At 34.4% G+C, this 25845-nt stretch overlaps 1 protein-coding gene across 10 annotated transcripts in view; it reads left to right on the forward strand.

Moving 5' to 3' along the window:
- Positions 1-25845, forward strand: part of LOC134538220 (beta-TrCP) — a 42253-nt gene continuing 16408 nt past the window's right edge. For 4 of the 10 annotated variants that reach the window (XM_063379332.1, XM_063379329.1, XM_063379331.1 and 1 more), the window contains exons 1-7: positions 22-174; positions 7621-7843; positions 11648-11834; positions 13082-13175; positions 16149-16322; positions 21284-21475; positions 22960-23222. In XM_063379332.1, coding sequence (XP_063235402.1) covers positions 121-174; positions 7621-7843; positions 11648-11834; positions 13082-13175; positions 16149-16322; positions 21284-21475; positions 22960-23222 — 1187 coding nt within the window. In that variant the 5' untranslated portion in view covers positions 22-120. Of the gene's footprint in view, positions 175-7620; positions 7844-11647; positions 11835-13081; positions 13176-16148; positions 16323-21283; positions 21476-22959; positions 23223-25845 lie in introns of all 10 variants that reach the window. The other 6 variants (XM_063379330.1, XM_063379336.1, XM_063379337.1 and 3 more) reach the window with 4 other exon arrangements.

Raw genomic sequence — 25845 nt, forward strand, 5'->3', positions numbered from 1 at the left:
AATTTGTAGGGTAGCGCCACAGGTCAATGACGTCATCTGAAAGATGAGTTATTGACTTCATGAATGTGGTAGTAAAGTTGAAGATGTATAAATGTAGTTTGGATTTTTTTTGAATCGACCATGTTGAAAATGGAAACTGATAAGATTATTGAAGACACAAACACTAATTCGCAGGTAAAATATTTTAATTTTTTGTTCCACCCATGTACATTCAGTAGTTTGGCTGTGTTTGTCGCCATCTTGCAGTTAATACCTAGGTTGTAATGACTTCAATGTTGAGATTTGTAAGCCTTATTTACGTAAATGATAAAAAAATATAATTTCCCTTAATAATAGTTTTTTAATCATTAAAGGAGTATTTTAGCTAAGCAGGCTATGAGTGCATAAGACACGTTCGTCTGCTTTATTTATGTTATTGTTCTTGTCACTTTTCTTGTCATTTGACTTTTTCTTTTAAAGTAGCAGTATAGTGGAAAACAGTTAAATACTTATCTACTTTACATTAAATAATAAATTAAAAGAACAAATGTATACAAACAATTTCAAAAAATAATTCATTTATTCCAATATATCAATTTAATACTAACCAGTTCCCTCTTTTATTCTCTTAATTTGTTATCAAACCACAATCATAGCAAACTCATGAAACGAATGGTACGTTAATGTTGACAAACATATCAAATAATTATTTACAGGATAACATTCACTTACATTATTTCATGGTCCATCAGGCAAATTACATACATTAGTGTGTCACTTATTTTTGTTTCACAGAACATTGGATAAGTGAAAATGTCTGATGGGTGTTAAAACTTAAAAGTTGTTCTAATTTTACACATTAGATACCTTTTAATCATGGTCTACTACTAAACAGCAGGTAAATATTTACAATCGCGGTAGATGCCAAAAATAATGCTAAAAATCTAAAAATACTTTTATTCTGTGCCCTTTCACTTCCTCTTTTCAAAACAACCGGCGGAGGTAAGAAATTCCAAATACTTTAGGAGATATCGAATTTTTTAATTTCATCATATGTAGAGTCGCGGTATATGCCAAAAAAATGCTAAACATCTGAAAATACCTTTATTATATGCTCTTCAACTTCCTCTTTTCATTAAAAGCGGCAGAGATTAGAAATTCCAAATACTTTAGGAGATATCGAATTTTTAAATTTCTGCACAAAACCAGCGCATTCCTGTGGCGTGCGTACACCATTGTTTCTTGTTTACGTACGAGTATCTATTTTTTTTATTGGATAATGATGTCACGTGATTGTTCGTGATAGGCCAGAATTCAAATGAACTAATACGTGATTATTTAGTTCAATTATTGTTTAAAACGGTGTTTAATTACCGCCTCCAACTTACGTGAGTTTTTAACGTTTCTAATTTTAAAGTCTTATTTGTTATTTTGATATTGTTGCGCAAGTAATAAGTAACAAAAAAAAAATACGTGTGTTGTTACTGTACATCCTTTGTTACGGATTTGTTAGGTAAGGTCAGTTACATTATAAATAATTTAAAACTAAAGAATAATTAAAATTAATTCACATTATTTTTAATATCACCTTAGTTTTAAAGTATTTATAATGTAACTGACCTGACCTAATCGACCATTTTAGTTTACTGTTCAACCTCTGTCCGGGTTTGTTTGGTCAGGTCAGTTACATTATAAATATTTTAAAACTAAACAGCCATTAAAATTAATTCACAAAATAATTTTTAATGTCGGCTTAGTTTGAAAGTATTAATAATGTAACTGACCTGACCTAATCAACCATTTTATTAATTCCGCATTCACGATTCACGTATTCACGAACACGGCAAAATAACAAAAATGGCGCCGCTCGAATGGTTCCACAGGTCTTGTATTGCAAAATTAAAAAATTCTATATCTCCTAAAGTATTTGGAATTTCTAATCTCCGCCGCTTTTAATGAAAAGAGGAAGTTGAAGAGCATATGATAAAGGTATTTTAGGATTTTTTACATTTTTTTTGGCATCTACCGCGACTCTACATATCGTGAAATTAAAAAATTCGATATCTCCTAAAGTATTTGGAATTTCTTATCTCCGCCGGTTGATTTGAAAAGAGGAAGTGAAAGTGCATAGAATAAAAGTATTTTCGGATTTTTAGCATTATTTTTGGCATCTACCACGATTGTAAATATTTACCAAACAGCAGAATAAAACTAACTAAAAAAAAAAAAAACAGTTGGGTTATCTAATTACTTAGCTGTGGAAAGTCGGGAGAAACAAAAATAGAGTATGCTTATGCTAGCAACACGTGGTTTTGGTTGCAATTTATACTTTTCTTATGGTGGGATGTTGGAAGATACAGAATGTCATATAAGCAAGATTCTGCTAGGTGTAGTTCTAGAGACATCAAAATATATAATTTGTTAATTTATTCCACTTATTTGCAATAAGCTGTTACTTTAAACATTTTAGTAAGGTTAAAAACACGCAGTTATAAGGAGATTATTCCATCCGGAAAAAATCAACTAAAATTTTGAAAGTTCATATTTTTTTAGTTTTTGTAAATCATTGTAATTATTCTGTATAATTGCATTGTATTATGTTTAAAATACCTTCTATAGAGATCCTTAGAAATGCTGTGTAGCCGAGGTTGTATTCAAAAAGATAGACATGTTTAATGCCAGTACGTTTCAGTAGGGGCCAAGACTGTTTACCATCATAGTTGTTTTTCCAACCTAATTAGGCACAACAGTTTTGGAATCACCCATAATTTACTTACATTAAACATCCTTGTCTTTTAAAAATAGTTTTGGTTATGCTGTATTCCTAAGGATTCCTGAAAAACCACAGGATCAAGTTGCAGCTAGTTTCAAGGGTAACTTGTAATGGTCTTGGCTTTTTCATATAAAAAAATTATAAAATTTCAAATGTTTTTTTGAACACTATAGATGTTCCTGTACCTACTCACATTCAAAACAATGTTTGAAAATTCCTAATGGTTTCTGAGAAATTACTATTTAAGCTAACATTAGATAGCTTACGAGTTAGTAGCTGTGAATTTGTGTGATTTTGTACAATTATTTAAATATTTTTAAACATTTTAATGGTGCATTTGAACTGAATGTTAATACATAGTCATGCTTAGAGCCACTTGTAGAGGTTTTTGTCAAAGTACTTTTATCTGAATCCTCACATCAAGCTTGTAACAACTTTAACAGGAACATCCATTTCACAGTTGTTTTTCATATTCTCGGTTGAATGGCTGTGTTCATTTTACTAGTAGGTGTTAATACTGAACTTTGTTACACTTTTAGCGGCTAGTCATGTTTTCTGTCATGTAAAAAAATATTGCCTTTGTGTAAAATCTCTAAGTACATTAAATATTAAAAATAAATAAAACTGTCTTGGGGTAACTTTTACAGTTTTTAAATGCCTGTAATAGTGACTCTTGAGATAATCTCACAATGTACTTATGGAAGTAGTAGCTGTCTAGTGATGTGTTTTGAAACTCGTATCTGTTTTTGAGAATTAAACAGAAAATTTGATGTTGAGCAAAGCTATTTTTGGATTGTATAAAGCTGTCTCACATGCAGAGTTGATTATTTAATTATTATATCATTACTTTAAAGGAATGCATTTTCCTGTTAATACATTCTAAGCATAATTATGAAGAATTTTGAGAATTCTTACCATTATTAGATATCACTTGGTAAATATTTAAGAAAATTTGAAATGAAATGTAAGAATGCTATCGTGATGAATTTACAGGAAAAGTTTTCAAATAATAGTAATTGAAACATTCACCCAAACAACATTATATCCAATAAACAGTATCACAACAACAGTGTCACCCAAGATTAATAAATTTCTTGTATTACGCTAACAACATTGTTCTGCTGAACAGGAATTTGAAGTATTTATCATGGGGCCTACTGTTATTTCCAGTAAGAACAAAGTTTCCCATTGCAAGCAGGATATCTTTAACTCCCTTTCAAAAAAAAGCTGTTGGTTATAGTGTTGTTGGGGTGAGTGATTCAATTATAAGAAAATGAAATAACCAATGTGGCATATGGGACCAAGCCTGAATGCAAATATTGACAACTATTGTATACTTGAGTTGTGTTGTACAGCAAAAAATTTGTAGGTACAAATGAAATACAATTAATTAAACTTCAATGCCAATATATACCTTTCTAATTCCTCTATTTATACATTTTTACATGTGGCTGAAAACCAGAGTAACTTACAAGAGAATAAAAATAAATAAGTAGACTTGCCTTTTGATTAGGGGGGGGGGGGGGGGGGGGGATAGCACATTTGCTACAAAATGTAATCATTATAAAATATATACTTTAACTCAAACAGAACAGTATCTGTGACATTTCTTTTAAACCAAAGTATAATATTTTTAAAAGAAATATAAACGGTTGGTTTCAAACAACTTAACTGTTTATTTTTATTTAAATAAAAGTATAAATTTTATAGTAGTTGTCAGGGAGCAACAAATGTCACAATATATACCTGGAATTGATATCCTGATTTGACAAGACCAGACAAAATGAAAACCATAATCAAAGTTGCCATGAAACAAGTTAAATGGCATCTACAACAGCATGACCTGATGTGTTCCCAGCCATTTTTAACATAGCTGAACCAATCTCAAGAGATCTAACATATGGTCGGTGACTCATAGCGGTCCACTGCTAACCTAATTCAAAAAAATATTTTCGGTTCGCTTCCTGGTTTAGTTCTAAGTTGAAATAGATCATGAACTAATTGGGATGTGAAAAATAATGGTGCATCCTACTTTACGTCAATATGGTTTTTCAGTTGCCCTTTGTCATTTTACTTTATTCCGTCTGTAGTGCTGAATAACAAAGTGTTTGGTAGGCAGGCAGACCTAATTCAACATCACTTTTTTCTTGAGAATAAAAATGATCAAATTTAGAGAAAATCCAAACAACCTATACTAAAAAATTATTTTGACAAGGCAGAGCTGAAAAGAAGGGGTAGTCTGCTGGTTGTTCTGCATCAATTTTAAAATTAAGCATAGCAGAAAAGTTGGATACAGTTTAAATTGTAATGGGGTGGGAAAAAAAATTTATAACTTTTTTTTTTTTTTTTTTTTTCAAAATTAATTTCTTGAAAGTGCTTTTATGAGGTTGATGTACAAATAATATGTATACATATTTAAGCCAAATCGTATTCATATAGCACAAAATGTTCCATTTTACTTTACAAACTTAAAAGATTTATTCCAACTACCTAGTTTCAATGCTCGAAGGAAATTATTTTTCTGACAAGTTAGTATTTTAGTTTGTGCTTGCTCCGATTGCTATAAACTATTGGCAGTACGTAACAAAATCAAGTGTAATTAAACACACAAGTTTCTCTGTTGTGATTTACTTCAGATTTTTTTACTCATCATCAAGACAACTTTGTAGTGGACTTGTTTGTTGAGTGTTCAGTTAAATATTTTGAGTGAGGAGGTAAGAAAATTAAGTGATTGGCGTGCCCAGCAAAAGATTTTAGGGGAGAAAATTGAATTAAGTAACAAAGTAACAAATACAGTGAGGGTGTTAAATGCAATTTTTAAACAAGTTGGTCAACATAAGAGGGCTGACATTAGGTAGGGGTTGTATGATTTAATGGTAAGCTTTGTATTTGATTGAAAAATAAATGTTTTATAAATAGCAATTGTAAATATTTAGTGGTTATAAAGCTATTTATTTTTTGTGTATCATAATTATCACCTTTATTGTGGACATACATGAAAGTGTTTGAAAGTGTGGTCACACTGTTATACTTGATTTTGTTTTTGTGACATGTTTATAATCTTACGCACATGTATACTTTCGTGGTTTTTATTTCCAGATAACTTGAAAATTCTAATCGAAATATCTAGAGTATGTAAGGAAAAAATTCATCAAAAATGCTCCCTTGCATTGCAGAAAAAAAATTTGATCATGTAGAAATGAAATATATTTTGATATAAGGAAGGCATTAAACATTTAACACTAATACAGTAGATATTGTCATTAGTATGCAAGAAATAGGCGCTACTACATATCTAAAAAGTTTTTTTTTACATAACTTTTGTGCTACGTCTTTATGACTGAGATTGGCACATGTAGATACTTACATCCACCCACCATCCCCAAAAGAGACTGTCCAATAAGTAACTTTCCCTAACATGCGAGTGACATTTCTGCCTCTTGTTACTTACTCTTTGATCAACATCATAGTGAACACAAGATGCCAGCCCTCACGTAAACTCAGAAGGAATTGAGTGTTGCGTGGTGCACCGCTGTGATAACTGCCTGGCTGCCAAAACCATTTTCTCTGTTGCACAGCCTGCTCATTCCAAATAAGATTATATCAAAATAACGGAACGGATGGTCTAATTAAAACAAGCTGTATTACACACCAATTTACATTTGGTCTTTCAGATAACACAGAGTAATGACATGTGCAATACCTTGTGTGTTACAGAATGCTTTAAGTTAATGAAAAAAAACGTTTTGCTCTGAATAACTGCAGTGTTTCTTAAACGCTTATGCAAAATATTACGCACACATTTTTTTCCTTCCGCTTGGTTTCGGTAATAAGAAACTACAATAAAGTAACCACCTATTTCTAATTTTATTTTTTTGTTAAAATTCATTCTGGTGATAGATTTTTATTTAGGGTAAGATTGGGGTAAATCAGATATTAAAAATAATCCAGCACCAATTGAGTTGCTTGCGTCTAGATTTTTCAGGTGATTCCAGTCTGTTGACCTTGGCTGCCAGCATTTTGAGTTCGCTCACATTTCATCGTTACTATCTGTTTTAATTTCTGTACATTTTTTATTTCCCCCCATTTTTGAGCGGGCTATATTTTACATTTGGTATTTCCATTAACACGGCTGCGGTCGTGAACGTGCTTTCACTTAAGTCAATAAAATTTGCCAGTGGACACGCAATGTACACACTGGACAGAGAAACTAAGTAATGTAAAAGTATGTATGCGAGAAAATGTTTGATAATTTTAACTACTATCTAACCCGTCACAAATTTGCCCTGTTTTACCCTAAGATGAATGATGCCAATGAAGATGGCTACAAAAGCCCTTCTGCATGTTTGGTACATTTTTGAAGTCTGTGAGTCTGGTCTGTGAGTGCATGCTGGCCAGAACTGATTTTAAGACATTTTAAAAGAACACCATTTCATTTTTTTTTAAATTTTGAAATAAAATGGCAACATTTTTATAGTATTGAGGTTAATTAATCTATGTAATAAAAAAAAATTTTTGCTCCTTTTTGGTAAGCTAAAGAGTATTACAGTAGGTTAAGTTTGTTAAGCGTCTGTGGGTTTACTCGTCATTTTGGGATTAAATTCAACCGTTTGAAATTGAACATCACTACTCGTACTTCAGCCTTTCGTCATCTTTGTTTAGTATGTTGCTTTTCGTTTGGTTTCTGAGGTGTGTTGGGACAGAGGTGGGTTTTTTTGACACAATGTGAAGTTTTCAGAGCGTGTGTAATCTTTTGTAAGAGAATTTGGAACGGTGTGGATGTTGCTCTCGGCTGGGTGTCTTGAGTGGCGAGTAGCGTGCACAGAGCCCGCGATGGTCACGACGTGTTCCTGTCGGTTTGGTTCCAGTTCCCGATGACCATCCTGTACGACCCGGCCCGGAAGAAGGAGCCCTCGTCGCAGTACGCGTCGGAGCGCGAGACCTGCATCAAGTACTTTGAGAAATGGAGCGAGCAGGACCAGGTGGAGTTCGTGGAGCACTTGCTGTCGCGGATGTGCCACTACCAACACGGCCACATCAACTCCTACCTGAAGCCGATGCTGCAGAGAGACTTCATTACACTGTTACCAAGTGCGTTTTTTATTGTGGCTTCACTGCAGGGGGCCTTAATTTTCTCCCTCTATTTAGATGAAAACAAATTAACTGGCGATAAAAAAATATTTCCATATATATAACTTAGCTTGAAAATAATACCTGCTAACTTTATTGGTGTGGTTATAGTATTTATTATATATATATTTATTTTTATTTATTATAATTATTTGAGTGCCTACCAACAGTCAGAGCCTTTAACAGGTGGGCACTTAACAAATATTACAAAAAAAAATAACAATAACATACACAAAACACAATAATAACACAACAATAAAATTAGACAACACAAACTAAAACACATGACAAAAGACACTTAAAAAATATAATAACTAAATTTGTTAGTTTTAAATTAATTAATTATCATTGAAATGACAATCTTATATATACACACACACACACTATATATATATATATATATATATATATATATATATATATATATATATATATATATATATATATATATATATAAAATATAGTTTTGTATTTCGTTGGATGAAAAATAGTGCTTTCATTTAATAACCCCCCAAAAAAAAGGTAGGTAAATTTGTTCATTTGTTTTTATTTGTAGTTTTTGACCAAATTGGAGTATTTATTACATTTAATCAAATTAAGTAGCATAGTACTCATAAAATGGTTGTGCAACATATTTTATACTTGGGCTGGGTTTTTCACTGATATTTAAGTATAGAAGTGTATCTGAGTGGGATAGTCTGCCTTATGATTCATGGCACATTAACAAGGTGTGATTAACTGTGAAAATTTTTCCTTTCTATGTGTGGTGTGTATGACCATTTTATTAAAGTATTTTTGCAAGTTCAGTGGACAAAAAAAAAAACCTCTAATATTATTTATACTGCTGATGTTATGCTTAATATAGTAAGTACTGTTGGACTATAAGTCTTAGAAGGGAAATAGTCAGTAAAATTCTGTAATTTTATAAATACTAGATGTTAGGCTGTTATGTACCACAAATAAAATAAGGGAAATATTTCAGAAAGTCCTTTGTATATATGTTATATTACAAATGATAATCATCTGTAAATGTTTTTCTAGAAACCTATTTTAATATATATTTATTTGCTGTAAAACACTCTTTGACTTCCAAAGAGATGAACCATTAATGCTTGTCAACATATTTGTAAAAATATTTTCTTATTTGCTGTTTTTTTTACTGCTATTTAAGGGTGTCAGGAATTTTTTCATTTTCAGCCAGGAATTTTTTATTGACATTTCTGAACAGTAATCCAGTGATATAACAAAAAAAACTGTAAAATGTTTTAATTAATAGCAAGTTGAAATTTTACTAAAATTTTTAAAACAATTTTGTATAGACGAGAACTTGTTGTTTGCTGGTTTATTCAGACTTGCAGGCAGTTATAAGCAATGGAACACATCCTGCATCCTCCTTTATTGAAGGTCAATATGGTTTTTCAGTTGCCCTTTGTCATTTTACTTTTTTCCGTCTCTAGTGCTGAATAACAAGGTAGGCAGGCAGACCTAATTCAACATCACTATTTCCTTGAGAATAAAAAGCATCAAATTTAGAGAAAATCCAAACAACTAATACTAAAAAATTATTTTCACAAGTCAGAGCTGAAAAGAAGGGGTAGTCTTCTGGTTTTTCTGCATCAATTTTAAAATTAAGCATAGCAGAAAAGTTGGGTACAGTTAAAATTGTAATGGGGTGGGAAAAAAAATTTTAACTTTTTGTTTTTTTTTTTCAAAAATAATTTCTTGAAATTGTTTTTATGATTGATTTTTTTTTTTTGCATTATTAACTATTGAAGAAGCTTCTCGGATTCTGCATCCTGATCATTCAGCCATAAAGTGGTTGCTTAGAGTTATAGGCTTGGTTTTCAAAACCCAAATATTACTGGTAGATGTGAACTTGGGAGTATGTTTCTCTGTTTTCTGTCATTTTTCTATCACATGCAGATTTCACATTTATAATGAAGATCATTCAAATTACAGGGTGTCTAATACATTCTGCGAAGTCAGGGAATTTACTTGAAATTCTGGAAAAGTCATTTGAGAGAAAAAAATTTTTGAGTCTGCCATCACCCAGTGTGCGAAAGAATTTTTTTTTCAGTTGGTGTTTTGATGAGTCAAACACAATATAAAATGGTGTATGCAAGGTTGTGTTAGAATCATAACTTTTTTTAATATAATTCTAGGCCAGCTTTGGCTGTATTTTTGTTACTTCTTATAGGAAACCACAAAATAGCTAAGTTATTAGAAAAAAATAGGTGAGTTTGATATTTTGGTAATGGAAAGCAAGGGGAAATTTTATTGCAGATATGTGTGGAAAACCTGTATCAGCACATTTCTATGTATGTAGTTAAGAAAATTGATAAATATTATCACTTGAAAAGTCAGTTTGAGAAGTAAAATTCATAAAAAAAAATTAAATGTTTTGTACTGCGTTTGATAACAGTGTGCGGTATACTCTAGTTTTCAAAACAATAATAAAAGCTCAATATTTATTATAGCTGTCTGATTACTGTACATACTTGCCATTTAATTTTGAACTGTGTGCGATTGTGTAAATAAGTGTTTTAAAGTGCACCAACACTTAAAAGTAGTCTTACTGAACGCAAGGATTCTATTTCTTTTTAGCAAGTGGAAGACGTGATGGGCTATTGCTCTGTTATCCCATTGCCCTTTATCTTATCTAATGCCCTCAACGTGGACAAGACATTAGGCCCTGATTCACTCAGTTTATTTGGTTGAATGTGGTAAATAAATAATTTGTGCACAAATATGAGAGACAGGTCCCGGTCAGTGACTGTCAGCCATCTTGGATTTTGGTGACAGTTGACCTGCAAGATTTACTTTTTTTTCATTGGGGTAATTTTCTTTTTTCCCTCAGAAAATTCTGGAGTGACGATATTTCTCACAGAGGATTTGTTTTCCTTGCTGTGACTCACTTTTCTCAAATTTACCAAAATTCAAGCCTCTGGGTTATGACCTTTGATTTTGACCCTGATTGTCGTAGTGAATTTGTAGGAGAGTCCCACTAAGCCGGTCACCGCTCGACCGGACATCCGGTTAATCCAAACTGGATTTAAAAAAAAAAAGTTGAAATTGATAATTTTTGTACGTTAGAAACTTAGGTCCACGTGTACTGTAGTATTAAAACTAAAATTAAGCTGTAGGAAAAGTTGTATTTATTAAAAAAAAAAAAAAATTGTTTCTCCCATCGAAAACTGGGATTACATGCATTTTAGGATGTTATTAATGTAATCAGGACTTCCGGTGATTAATTAGGACAGGGTCCGGTCCCATCTAATCTGGATTAGTGAAAGTATTCTGTAAAAAAATTTATTTTAAACTGTATGAAAGTAAATTTTACGTTTTTTAACTAATTAAAAAAAAAACATAGGTTATCTTGGCCTCAACCCCATAAAAGTATATTTTACATTTCCAAAGTCATGGGTAGAGACCCGTAAAATTCGCGGGTTCATTTCGTGTTATGCTTAAATTCAAATAATTATACCTTAGTGCTGCTTCCCATCATTGGTTCACTGTTAATCCGGAGGACTGAGGGCCAATTAGAGACCCTCACTCATAGAAGTGTCGAATCACGGGCCACCCAGTCGAGACGACTCGCGAGCCGGCGGCCAATGAACAGTCAGCATTTGCCCGAGCGTGTAGAGAGGATATCGGAGTCTTATCCTGGAGGTCATTGAACCTCGCGGATTTGTCGGGTCTCTATAGTCACGGGTTATCTCGGCCCCGACCTGCTTGCGAGAGAGGTGTCTTTCTTGCGGTTTGCAGAGAAGGGCCTGGACCACGTGGCGGAGAGCGTCCTCTCGTACCTGGACGCTGACTCACTCTGCTCGGCGGAGCTGGTCTGCAAGGAGTGGTACAGGGTCATCTCGGAGGGCATGCTGTGGAAGAAGCTCATCGAGAGGAAGGTCCGCACCGACTCGCTGTGGCGGGGGCTGGCCGAGCGGAGGGGCTGGTGAGTGTCGCTGCTTCACCCCGAAACGCAAGTTGTGTCAAAACGTATTTCCAAAATTATCACTCCATATTTTACGTAACAAAAACCCAGTGTTTCAGATAAATTAAAAAAAAAAAAAGTTTTGTCCAAAACCTTTTTTGCTCAGTGGTGCAGTTACAGACAGCGCTACATAATGGCAGAAATCGTGCATCGGAAAGAGAGTTAAGTTCCCATCGTAAGTGAACATTGCAACTAATTAAAATCGTAAAATGAGTAATCTTTTAATGATTGAAATTCAAGTGACAAAAAATTGTACCACAACTATATGGATGAGAGAAATTTGATCTGATTTTTATCATTGTGAATGTATCTGTTTTAGACATTTGTTACGAATTATTTTATCGGAAAACGCGGCACATAAATCTTACTACTATTTTCGTGGAGTAAATATCGCAAAACAGTTCATAAAAAATAATAGAAACAATAATGCCAAAATCCTCTGATTTTAAAATGAAATTGGGCCAAAAATTAAACCATAAAATCTTGTCTATCGATTGTACACCATGTGTGTGCCCTAGTAGGCGGGGCACTTAACGTACATACCGTCATGATATGTACTCTTAAAATGGTAACTGTGTTTTATGAAATGCACGAAGGGAAGGAAAATGTTTGTCTTTGGTGGACATGCATGCCTAAAAGATGGATTGTACTTAAAAAATAATGTTTTTTAATTTTGTTATTTTACCAAAAATCACTAGGTGTCTCAGAATTATGATGTTATGCTACTTTTATAGTTTCATTAAAAGTACTTTCTTTTGTATTGCTTGAGTATAACAGGCCTTTACTTTATTTATAAAAAAAATAAACAAACATAAAATGCATGAGATTGAGTACACATTATTTAAAATACTCTTTCCATACTTTACTAACCCCTTTCTTTTATTAAACTAAGGTTTTCGTCATTTAAATTTAAGAAAAATGTTTTTCATAACATTTTCCTACGATCATTTATTTTTGGAAACTTTTATATGCATGTTTGTATATTGATGGTAGAAAGTTTATGTATGATATGAACAGGAATGTACTTGTTTATTTTTATGAAATGTTTTATTAAAAAAATTTTCACATGCAGTTTTAAAAAAATTATGTGTGTGTATGTATGTATATACTCAGTATATTTTTGCTGTAACCCTACATAGCCTACCTGTTACAGATAGATGTATTTAAAGTGGTTTGATTAGTGATTTTCGCTGGCTTGTGTTTTGCAGGATACAGTATCTGTTTAAACCCAAACCTGGGGAAGGCCACCCAAACCACACATTCTATAGAACACTGTTTCCTAAAATCATTCAGGACATTGATGTGAGTATTCATTAGGAGGTTTTTAATGCATTAATGATATTTCACATAGTGGTATTTCACTCTTGTGTTTGGATGTATTTTTAGTTTGTTTGCTTTTATTTAGGGCTGGGCGATTCCACAGATTTCATTTCGATTCGATTCCGATTCAAATTACTGTAAAAAATTGTTATTTCGATTTCAATTCGATTCTTTAATTCTAGAGCAAATGCATAAGGTAAACAAGTGTAAAAAAATTTCTAACAATGTAGGCAAACATTCTTAGAATCATTACTTCGTGAAGTCCACATGAATGTGGTTAAAGCTATGGAATTTACTCCGCCGTCAATGTCTGTTGCCAGTTTTGTTTTTATTCTTTCAAGATGATGTTCATAAAGATCTGGAATTACACGCCTTGCAAATGTTCTACGGTCAGGTATGCTATATTTTGGTTCAACCAGTGACATGAGGTCTCTAAAACCTGTATCTTGGACCATGCTGAATGGTTGAAGATCTGTTGCCAACATTTTGCCTATTGCACTGGTAATGGAAACTGCTCTGGGATGATCGTTTGGATATTTTTCTAACCTAGAAAATGCAGTTTGCTGGACAATTTTCTGTTTGGGTACAGATGAAGATGGAAGTACCACAGATTTCATTTGAGATTGCAATTTTAAAAATTCGGAATATACGTCAGTGTGTTTTGCGAGATGTTTAGCCATGCTGGTTGTGCTCCCATGAACTTGTTTAAGTTTGTTGCCACATGTTTTGCATTTTGAATGCGTTTCTGACACGTTTTCGTAAAATTTCCAAACCGCACTTCAACCTTTAAATGCACCTTTCACGTTTTCACTCATTTCTACAATCAGCACAAAGATTGTTTTCACACTAGAAACTCAACACGGTATTGGACGTGAGGACGTGACAAAATAAAATAAACATGATTGATCATTTCTCATTTCCACAGTACTAACGCTCTTGCATTTTCCATTAATGTCGTCCGCATCTGTGATACTGCAGTGAAGGCATATATGTTAAGACAAAGAAAAAGAACACAACTACCACATGTGTAGCTATCAAAAATCCTCACTTAAAAAAAAACGTATAAAAGCGGAACCCAGAACCAAAACAAAGTGGTTATCACAGATATAGTGCAACAACTGCACAGCTTCGATGGAAGAATCAGACTTTTTTATGTCCAAGCCGTGGTACTGAAGTCTGCCACATTAGCGCTCAAGTTGCAGACAATTCGGCAGCCATTTTGTGGAAGTGTTGCGTGCACGTCGGTATCATATCTATGAAGCTAAGGTAGTGTTTATTTACCGTTTTCGGTGATTGAGGTTATATTCACAGTCCAGAAATGAAACTTATTGGACGATTGGTTCGTGGACTTTCCAATTGCATAATTAATGTGTTTCTCGGGCGTTTGTAATAAAGATTTTTTTTCCCATTTTGAACAAAATGAGTGTTGTTATTTAGATGATTGGAGGTAAATATTGCTTATGAATCATGAATGTTTGGCAGAACCAAAGTTCGTAGATATGAAGAACGTTGCTAAATGGAATATTCGTTGAGGATTTACGTACATACAAAGTTTATGTGCAATTTAACGGAATGTGTGGAAATTGTCACCATGCAAATGACCTAGACAAAGTTCGAGTTTTTCGAATCTTAATTTTAAAGAAGAAACGATTTTGATTATTTACGGAATCGAATCGAAATCGTAATTTTCGATTAATCGCCCAGCCCTACTTTTATTCATTGTCAAAAGTTTTTATTCAATTTCATTATAAGCTTGCCTTATGCTTGGTTGGTTTGATTGTATATTCATCTTTGTTTTTTTTTGTTTTTGTTTTTTTGGCATTTTGGCATTACTATAAATAATTATTATTCTAACTCAGTACGGGTATACTTTTGACTGTCCATTAATATGTGTAATTAAAGCACACAGCTTTGTAAAAAAATTTTTTTGAATTATGTAACTGACTTATATCTTTATTTTAGGATCTTCTATATATCAAATGATAAGATTTAAATTCTTATTCATGTTCCCAACATTGCAAGGAGCTCATTGCATTGACACTGATTGAAAGTTAGATTCACAGAATGTTTGAAATACAAATCGTTCAATACCGTGTAAACCAGAATAGAGGCTGACCTTGAATTGAGTCCGACCTCTACTCTTAGATGTTTCCTCCGCAGAAAAATAGTAATTTTTTTTTTCTGCATTTGAATCACTTTCACAAACTTGTATTTCCACATCATTCGCCACTGCCTACTATTCTCACACAACCTCTATTGGCGAACTTCTGCAAAGTTTTTAAGTCTGTTTGACATAGTGTACAATTTTGAGGTTGTAATTACTATTAGAGGCGTTTCTTCTTTATTTTGGAACCAGAAATGAAGATATGACATTTTTTTTTACAAGTAACAAGTAGTTCATTATTGTAAATCATACAAAAAACTAAAATGTAATATTCTGTATTCCTTTTGCACAACAAGTCTAACATACAATTAAGGTTGACGCTAGAAGGAAAATATTTTGGAGTGCTAAAATAAGATGAGAACTTGTTGTTAGCTGGTTTATTCAGACTTGCAGGCAGTTATAAGCAATGGAACACATCCTGCACCATATTTTCTTCATAGGTTGGTTATCCTACTACCAAAAATTCTGTATAACATGGTAAAGCAGTGTAAGAAATAATTTTAATGCTGTTTTATAGATTTTTTTAATTTGTATTTTTCAGGCCGACCCCTGTTTTCGTGAATCAAAATCTCTGCCTGTGTTCGGGTTTATATGGCATATCTTAAAGGAGAATATAGTTTTTAATTATTTGTGGGAAGGAAGGAGGGTTTTTGTTTACTATATAGGCTTCTTGGTAAAATAAGCAATAATTCTTTTAATAGCCCTGATAAATTGGTCCAATCTTTAATATTTTATTTAAATTTTTTTAAACATTGATTCAACGAGTGTGATAAAAGTTTACTTGTTTTCAGAGCATAGAAAATAATTGGCGGATGGGCCGGCATGTTCTGCAGAGGATCAACTGCAGATCGGAGAACTCGAAAGGTGTATACTGTTTGCAGTATGACGACCAGAAGATAGTGTCGGGCTTGCGAGACAACACCATCAAGATTTGGGACAGAAACACGTTGCAGTGCACTAAGGTAGTGGTACAATTGCTGCCAGTTCAGCTTATGCTGCTCTGCTTTTTTTATAAAATGAAGTGGAAATATTTTTAATGTAAAAAAACTTGACATGGTAAGAACTTGGAGGAAGTATGTTGTATTTAATTTTTAGTTTATTTTTGGTAGGATTTTTTTTATGGATTTAATTGTGAATTTAAATGTAAATTTTCCAAATTAAAAATATCAAAATGAATAATTTATTATTCACATGTAATATAATTTCAAATACTTAATTTCAAAATAATGAATATTGAATTGTATTTTAATTGTAGTAAAGTTGTTGCATACGCTTAAAGATTTGATACTTTGTTTATAATTTTTTTTAATGTTATTTACTATCATTAACTTGAAATATCTATTGCCGTTGCACGAAACCTTGTACAAGTATTTGTTAAAATATTATTAATATGACTTTTTGACTCATTAAAAAAAAAAGCTTACTATTTTTATTCAGAATTTATACTTGTGAATTGTTTTATAATAATTAGCATTTACCCTTTTTTATCACATAATTGTCGCACTCGTGTAATCGTCGCACTCATATTTTTGGTCGTCAAAATTTGGATGAAAAAAAACACTGGTGTAAATGTCGCATGATATTTTTGGTCCTGCTATTAGATTCCGAGTGCTTTGTGTGGGTATTTTTTATTATAAAACTATGTATTTTATAATAGAAATCTAATATTTATTCGGACATTACCTCTTACTTATTTAATTAATGGAAATACGTACAGTGGAACCTCATTATGAGTACGGGATACTACGAGACCTTTATTGTTACGACAGTTTTGTAATGCACCGTCAGTTTGACTACGTAAATCATAGTAAATTAAACTGGTTATTACGAGTGCCTCCTTATTGGCCCTTTCGTAAGTACGAGTGAATTGAATGGCATCTTCGTAAGTACGAGTGAATTGAATGGCATCTTCAAAAAAAGAAAAACACCATCAGTTAAAAAAATAATGTTCACGCAGTAAATACAGACAGCTATGTGGCTACGCGGGCGCCAGACGGACTGGGTAGAAGGACTGGTGACAAAACAACATGCGCTCTCTCTTTCTCTTGACGGAGCCAGTTGCTTCCCATCCTAAGTCGGCGGAGGGGTAAATCTAAAAATAGACCAGCCAACACCCATGCTTTCTTCTTTCCTTTTCTCCCCTTTTTCTTTTTCACCGCTATACTATGTATTATCTACACATATACACAGAGAACGTGTGGTGTTGTTAGGTAGAAACAAAATATAGTTGTCACTTTCTGAATATGGTCTATAGGTATAGGAATGGTGTTATTAAGTTATTAAAGTTTAAATAATAAATAACTCCCTTTGGCTATTTATGGCTCTGTAAAATAAGTATATTCTTTGATTAATTTAAAATTGATTTATGGGCGCCACCCTTATGCACAACCTAAATTCCTTACTATGTCAACGCTAATGTAGTGTGGTACATAAGAGAAAATATTATATATTCTCACACTTTAAAATCTTTAAAGGGCATGAGACTAAACAACAGACAAATTGAAATCAGAAAGGACACATACACATACACTGTAAAATGACAACAGGGAAACATATGATTAACACAAATATTCTTTAATCAAATAAAAATATATTTTAGTTTCTAGTTGGTCCAGTGGTATGCCATTCATATTTGATAAAATTACTGGAGTTAGGTTGCACACATGATAGAAAGAAAACAAAAGTTCATATAGTTCGAAATAATAATGTCTGTTGAAATCTCAATTTATAATCGATAATTAGCGTGAGAAAATAATGTTTATTTGTAGTGTTCGTGATTAAAGTTGATTTTTATATTCCGCGGCTGAACTCAATAAATAATTGCGGTAAAGCATCTTGAGACATCTGTCTCAGTTCACCTCTGGGTGTTTGAACAAAATCAAGTGTAGAAACAGGATGCGTGATTGTTTTTAATAAAATGTTTATCTCAATAGGTCCTTTAACGTGCTCAACAATAAAATGTAATATTTAAAAGTCCGTCGGCAATATTACGATGTGTGTAGGTAGAAAACAGTTAAATTAGTATGGCATCATGAGTCGGCTGTTTACTCACGGTAAATCACTCCTAAATACACGTCAGTTATGGCGTGCCCTAATTAAATAACATGTACTTTAGGCTTATACGACGTTTTAAACATCCTGGTTGTAGGATGATCTACCCAGCTATTTATCTTCGTTGATTTTTGTGGGGATTTAAACCCGGGCTATGTAGCCATCATCGCCGTTAATTCAAGACTCTCTACCGTTAATTCTGTAGTGACGCTTATCTTAAGTAACACCGCCGCTGATTGGCTGAAACACTAGGATTGTTGACTTAATTACACGTTCAAAATCACTCACAGACAATTAACAAAACAAATCAATACATCAAAATGCCTTAAATTTAAAATAGGATTTTCCAACAATGAAAATTCTGTTATGCAATTATTGAATAAAAAGTTCAATTTGCCGTTTTAAGTCCATTGTTCCCTAGAGGGGTCTTGTTAATTGAGCTTCGGCGTCACTCAGATTACACCATAGAGAATGGTAGTTGCAGATACGTCCAAATACATAACCATAGAACAAAACATAAAATGTCAATAAATAATAATAATAATAATTAAAAATGTTATTTAAATTAAACAAAACACTTTCTGTGCGTAGGACAGTCATGTTTCAGCACACCGCTTCACATACTTTCCCTCCGTGATCTTGAATGGCTCCGGTCTTTGTATCAGGCCATTTCATTCGCGATTAAATCAAAAACTATTCTAGATACAAAAAATTCGATAGAGACCTTTTTCTATTCGTAATTTAATTTGCTACAACTTTTATTCAACACGTTTTTTCACTATAGTGCACCGTTTTCAAGTTACGGTGTGAGATTAAGACTGTTTGGATGGTCCAGAATCTAACTTGACTTGAATTGTTTACATACGGTTGTTACGAGTACTCGTTACGAGAATTTTTGCCGCCGTTGTCAGCTCTTGTAGTAACGAGGTACCACTTGTCTGATGTGTAAATTTTCTTTTATAAACATTTTTAAACTTTATAACCTTCATCTTTTCGTCTGCGTCGCTGCTGTGTACCGCTTACAAAAATGTAGCCAGCGCTTGTTGCAATCATTAATGTTTGGTTATGTTGCTTCCTGTAAAGAGCGCGCACACTAGCCGAATATCGGTATCTCGCCGAGTGCATACAACGCGCACTCTCTCTCGAGTGCCGAGTTAACTACATCTGATGGCCCGCTCTCTTTCGTGGAGTGTGTACTTACTGCGGCAATAGTTAAGTGTTCGTTCGGCTTGCATTTGGATCACAGATTTAGTTTTTCTATTTAAAGTTGAAAGGTTTTGTTTGCATGACTTATTAATTTAAATAGTTTGGCATGCTCTTTTATACTTCACGTTTTAAATAAACTTACTTTCTATGAATTGGTTTTTGTTTTTATGAATAACTTTATATAACTAAAAAAAAAAATTCCGTTTAATTGTCGCACCCCTACTTTTCAAGCTTGATTTTAGAATAAAAAGTGTGACGATTATGAGAGAGAACACTGTATATTAAATTCTTGTTTAAAAAAACCTATTTGCACAGGTGTAATTTATGTACTTAAGGTTAATCCATTTCAGTTGTATGCATTTTATAACTCACTCACCTTTTACAGTAACTAAGGTAAGTACGATGCATAAATTTTGGAAGTATTCTTAAATTTATGGATTCATATTTTTTTGAAAATAGTTTTTAAAAAAAATTACATGGTATTGAAATATTTGGAAATTTAATCTGCTGTGTCAGTGAATTAAAATCGGGCTGGTTAGCCAAGGGTCCTCTATTTGGTTCCCGGCTGAATCTGGGAAACTTGTTGATGAAAACTTTCCCCTGCCGGGTTCAGGACTGGGTGTTGAGTTGTCCTGTCGCATTCTCGCGCTAGTCAAAGAGCGCCGATGGCAGTTCCTCCGTCGTAATGCCCTACATGCGGACAGGACCTCGCTGGCTGCCTGGAGGCCGGCAACCTGTCGCACATCCAGCTGCTCGTCGCCCTTCCAGAGTCTCGGAAGGAGGGGGTGGGCCGAGCCGAGCCGGAGTGAGCCGACATCCGCCGAAGCCCTTCATCCTTCCTCCCTTCGTTCGCCATTATTTCTACTCGTGTCATCTTAGGGTGATTGCAAAGAAACGTGATTACTGATTAGTAGGGTCTGCAAGAATTCAAACAAAATTCAATATTTGTAAATAATTTTTTTTTTTTTTTTGGTCCTTAATTTCAAAGGGATTAATTTATTTACTACTCGGTACCAATAAATTCAGCAAGTGGGACTCATTGACAAAAAAAAAAATGAATATATTGTAACATGTGTGAAGCCAAGAAGATTCGTCGAGGAATTTGGATTGTTTCATGCAATAGTACAAACATGCCTTTAAATATGTAATAAAACAATTTTCCAAACTAGAAATGGTCGTGGTTTTAAAAAAAAAATGTATCAGGTTTTTTTTTTATTTTCTCGCCTTTTACACCACACTATTATGGTCCTATAATAGTTCCCTCAAAGTTTCTCTCTTCAGTGGTTTACAGCGCCATTCTTTCTACGCATGCTTATGATACAACACTTCCGCGATCTGTTGATTTTTGGAGGAACAACTACCCCTTTTCGAAGAGCAATCACAAGGGGCTATTTGAATCATTTTTAGTGTTTTAGTGTTTACTTTTTCATTTTACTGTGGGTTTTTTTTTTTTTTTTTTTTGCTTAATATACCCTTGCCTTTTGTGAAGTGTGGAAAAAAAACAGTTTTACTGGATGATTAAATTTGATTTGAAAATTTCTGAAATCTATTTTGATAAGAGAACCAATATTCGCAGAAAGCAGACCGACGAGAGTAGCGCGGGAACAAGCGGTCGGCCGCGGCGGAAGCGAGAGACGGTGGCCTTGAGGGAGGACGCTCGGGTTCGCAGGTGCTGACGGGGCACACGGGCTCCGTGCTGTGCCTGCAGTACGACGACAAGGTGATCATCAGCGGGTCGAGCGACTCGACGGTGCGCGTGTGGGACGTGTTCTCGGGCGAGATGGTCAACACGCTGATCCACCACTGCGAGGCGGTGCTGCACCTGCGCTTCAACAACGGCATGATGGTCACCTGCTCCAAGGTCAGTGCTTCCTTCAGAGCAGAGTCGACGGAGGGAAAATATTCGAACTCCACCGGGCCCGTGTTGAGGCTGTGTTCCAAATAGGTAAACATGCGTGCTCACGTACTCGCTCTCGGAAGTAAGTTCTTATATTTTGTCAACCATTTTCAAATCAGAACACAAATTGTTTATCAATAATTAATCGGTATCTTAAAAAAAGCATAGATATATATATATGCAATATTTGATGGTAAATTATATATAGGGGAATGGATACGATAAAAATTAGGTTTTTTACTCCACCATGGACAGATAGACCGTGGAGGTATTCATATAAGGAAAGGTGGGTCGCCAACTGAAAAAGTTTGGGAACCACTGATCTAAAACAATGGCAAATGAACAATGCACGTTTCATTGTAAGTACCTGTTCGTAATTAAACAACACGCGATGTCTTCATGTGTGCACCTCCAGTAACAATCATTGCTGCAAGGATCGTGTTATAATTAAATTACTCGTCTCCTGTTTATTGCCTGGACAATGCGACATAACCGTTGCCGTCATAAACATCTCTGTTGTTGGTTTACTACCATTAGAGACGCAATTGCTCCTACTGCGTGTTCCATTGTCACAAATCAAAACCTACACATAAACACACGTCGCCGCCTACCACATGGGTGTGTTTACTTTGGAGTATGGTTGTGTTCCAAATGGCGAGCACGCATGGAGCATGCACTTTGCACGCAAGGAATTGTGGGTGTGAGTATGAGCACGAGCGCGAGTGCGGATTATTTGGAATTGGAACACAGCCTGAGTACTAGTTTTTTTTTTTTGACGCAAAGCAAATTTAAAATCAAATGTTAGGTACGTTCGTGAACTCTAAATCGAATTAAATTGTGAATATTGTTTTCGGTGAAGCTGTATTGCTCTTATTTTTACAAAATACAGGATTGAAGCAAAAAAAATAAATGTTTTAACATTTGTAATGATTAATCGATTGACCGCTTTTGCTCTGATTCTGACATCATTTGTTAAAATTGTAAAATGACAATGCATGATATTGTGTGTTTTTTTTTTTTAAGTAACCAAGTTTATTAAAAAAAAAGATAAACAAAAAAAAATTTATGAGTGAATCTTGGGCTTCCGAGGTTTTCAAGCTTTGCAACAAACGCAAAGCTTCATGTCAGATACGAAGCTTTGCATTAGAACCAAAGCTCAAACTCAACAAATCACAAATTTTCTAGCGAAGTCAAATCAAATATTAAAGAGTCTCGATGAATTTGGTTAGTCAAAGCTTCACGCTGGCCGAAACGTTACTGATCTTAAGTTGAAACCTTTTACACAAAAGACTCGTACACGATGCAAAGAATTTAATTTCTTTGCAGAAGAGGTCCAAAACTTTGCAAACTTTTGTAATTTTAGTTGGCAAAGTGATAACTATGGTGGAAGGGAACTGTTGTTTTAAATAAAGTGATACTGACTGTGACTTGCGTGTCAATTTGTGCAGGATCGTTCGATAGCCGTGTGGGACATGACGTCCCAAACAGAAATAACGTTACGAAGAGTCCTCGTCGGTCATCGAGCCGCGGTCAACGTCGTTGACTTTGACGAGAAGTACATTGTGTCGGCCTCGGGCGATCGCACGATCAAGGTGTGGAACACGTCGACGTGCGAGTTTGTGCGGACGCTGAACGGCCACAAGCGCGGCATTGCGTGCCTCCAGTACAGAGATCGCCTCGTCGTCAGCGGCAGCTCCGACAACACCATAAGGTTAGCTGTTCGACGGTGATAAGCTCGCACTTACTTCCTGCGCTCTAAATGCTCCTAGCGTATCTCTCTGTGTGTGTGTGTGCTTACATGCAGTGGCGTAGCCATTGAGGATTTGTGTATGGGGGGTGTTAAGAAGCATGGAAGTATTAAAGCGGGGGTCCGGGATTTTAAGGTGTAAAATAGTTCTATTTTAGCAGTTTTCGGTACTTAAATTTAAATATTGTAATGGTAAAAATTTTTATTAATTTTAATATGAAATATGTTTGAGTGATGAATAAGAAATTAATTAAAGATTTGCTGCGGGGGGGGGGGGGGGGGGGGGTTGAACCCCTAAAAAACCCCCTGGCTTCTCCCCTGCTTACATGTACTATGTCTGTGCTAGTAATGGGTCGGTTCCGCCGGTTCTCAGCAAATTAACCGCCACTGAGAACCGTAAATATAATGTCGGTACCGGTACCATGGAAAGCATAACGGTGAAAATACAATAAGACTCTCTTGAGTAAAGTGCCGCAGTATGTCGCCAGTGACCAACACGCGCACATCCAATTAGTTTTCTTTCAACTAGTGATGGGTCGAATCTAGGGCTGGGCGATTCCACAGATTTCATTTCGATTCGATTCCGATTCAAATTACTGTAAAAAAATTGAAATTTCGATTTCGATTCGATTCTTTAATTCTAGAGCAAATGCATAAGGTAAACAAGTGTAAAAAAATTTCTAACAATGTAGGCAAACATTCTTAGAATCATTACTTCGTGAAGTCCACATGAATGTGGTTAAAGCTATGGAATTTACTCCGCCGTCAATGTCTGTTGCCAGTTTTGTTTTTATTCTTTCAAGATGATGTTCATAAAGATCTGGAATTACACGCCTTGCAAATGTTCTACGGTCAGGCATGCTATATTTTGGTTCAACCAGTGACATGAGGTCTCTAAAACCTGTATCTTGGACCATGCTGATTGGTTGAAGACCTGTTGCCAACATTTTGCCTATTGCACTGGTAATGGAAACTGCTCTGGGATGATCGTTTGGATATTTTTCTAACCTAGAAAATGCAGTTTGCTGGACAATTTTCTGTTTGGGTACAGATGAAGATGGAAGTACCACAGATTTCATTTAAGATTGCAATTTTAAAAATTCGGAATATACGTCAGTGTGTTTTGCGAGATGTTTAGCCATGCTGGTTGTGCTCCCATGAACTTGTATAAGTTTGTTGCCACATGTTTTGCATTTTGAATGCGTTTCTGACACTTTTTCGTAAAATTTCCAAACCACACTTCGCCCTTTAAATGCAACTTTCACGTTTTCACTCATTTCTACAATCAGCACAAAGATTGTTTTCACACTAGAAACTCAACACGGTATTGGACGTGAGGACGTGACAAAATAAAATAAACATGATTGATCATTTCTCATTTCCACAGTACTAACGCTCTTGCATTTTCCATTAATGTCGTCCGCATCTGTGATACTGCAGTGAAGGCATATATGTTAAGACAAAGAAAAAGAACACAACTACCACATGTGTAGCTATCAAAAATCCTCACTTAAAAAAAAAAAAACGTATAAAAGCGGAACCCAGAACCAAAACAAAGTTGTTATCACAGATATAGTGAAACAACTGCACAGCTTCGATGGAAGAATCAGACTTTTTTTATGTCCAAGCTGTGGTACTGAAGTCTGCCACCATTAGCGCTCAAGTTGCAGACAATTCGGCAGCCATTTTGTGGAAGTGTTGCGTGCACGACGGTATCATATCTATGAAGCTAAGGTAGTGTTTATTTACCGCTTTCGGTGATTGAGGTTATATTCACAGCCCAGAAATGAAACTTATTGGACGATTGGTTCGTGGACTTTCCAATTGCATAATTAATGTGTTTCTCGGCCGTTTGTAATAAAGATTTTTTTTTTTTTTTTTTTCCCATTTTAAACGAGTTGTTATTTAGAGGATTGGAGGTAAATATTGCTTATGAATCATGAGTGTTTGGCAGAACCAAAGTTCGTAGATATGAAGAACGTCGCTAAATGGAATATTCGTTGAGGATTTACGTACATACAAAGTTTATGTGCAATTTAACAGAATGTGTGGAAATTGTCACCATGCAAATGACCTAGACAAAGTTCGAATTTTTCGAATCTTAATTTTAAAGAAGAAACGATTTCGATTATTTACGGAATCGAATCGAAATCGTAATTTTCGATTAATCGCCCAGCCCTAGTCGAATCCCAATTTCCTCGAATCTGAATCTCAAAGAAACTCGAATCCTAATCTAGGTGCCGAGAGTCAAAAAATGAAATAATGTACAAGAAATACAAATTTTTGACAAACGTAAAATGCTTCTTCGTACAACTTGTTTAGTTCTGAGATTGTTAGCTACATTTTAAATTGTTAATTCTTAATTATTTTATAGTATTTTAAATATGGCTAACCTATATCAACTCATTTTACAATATCAAATTTATATATTTATACTAGGGATGGGCCGGTCGAATCCTCGAATCCCACCAAATCTCTAGTATTCAAAAGATTCGAAATTAGAGGGAAAAGATTTGGGATTCGAGGAAAAATATTGATGTAAATGTAGTATTTTAAAAACTTAAATGCTTTCAATTTACTTGGCCTG

The sequence above is a fragment of the Bacillus rossius genome, chromosome 13 (genome assembly GCF_032445375.1).
Source record: "Bacillus rossius redtenbacheri isolate Brsri chromosome 13, Brsri_v3, whole genome shotgun sequence".
Taxonomy (NCBI): Eukaryota; Metazoa; Arthropoda; class Insecta; order Phasmatodea; family Bacillidae; genus Bacillus; species Bacillus rossius.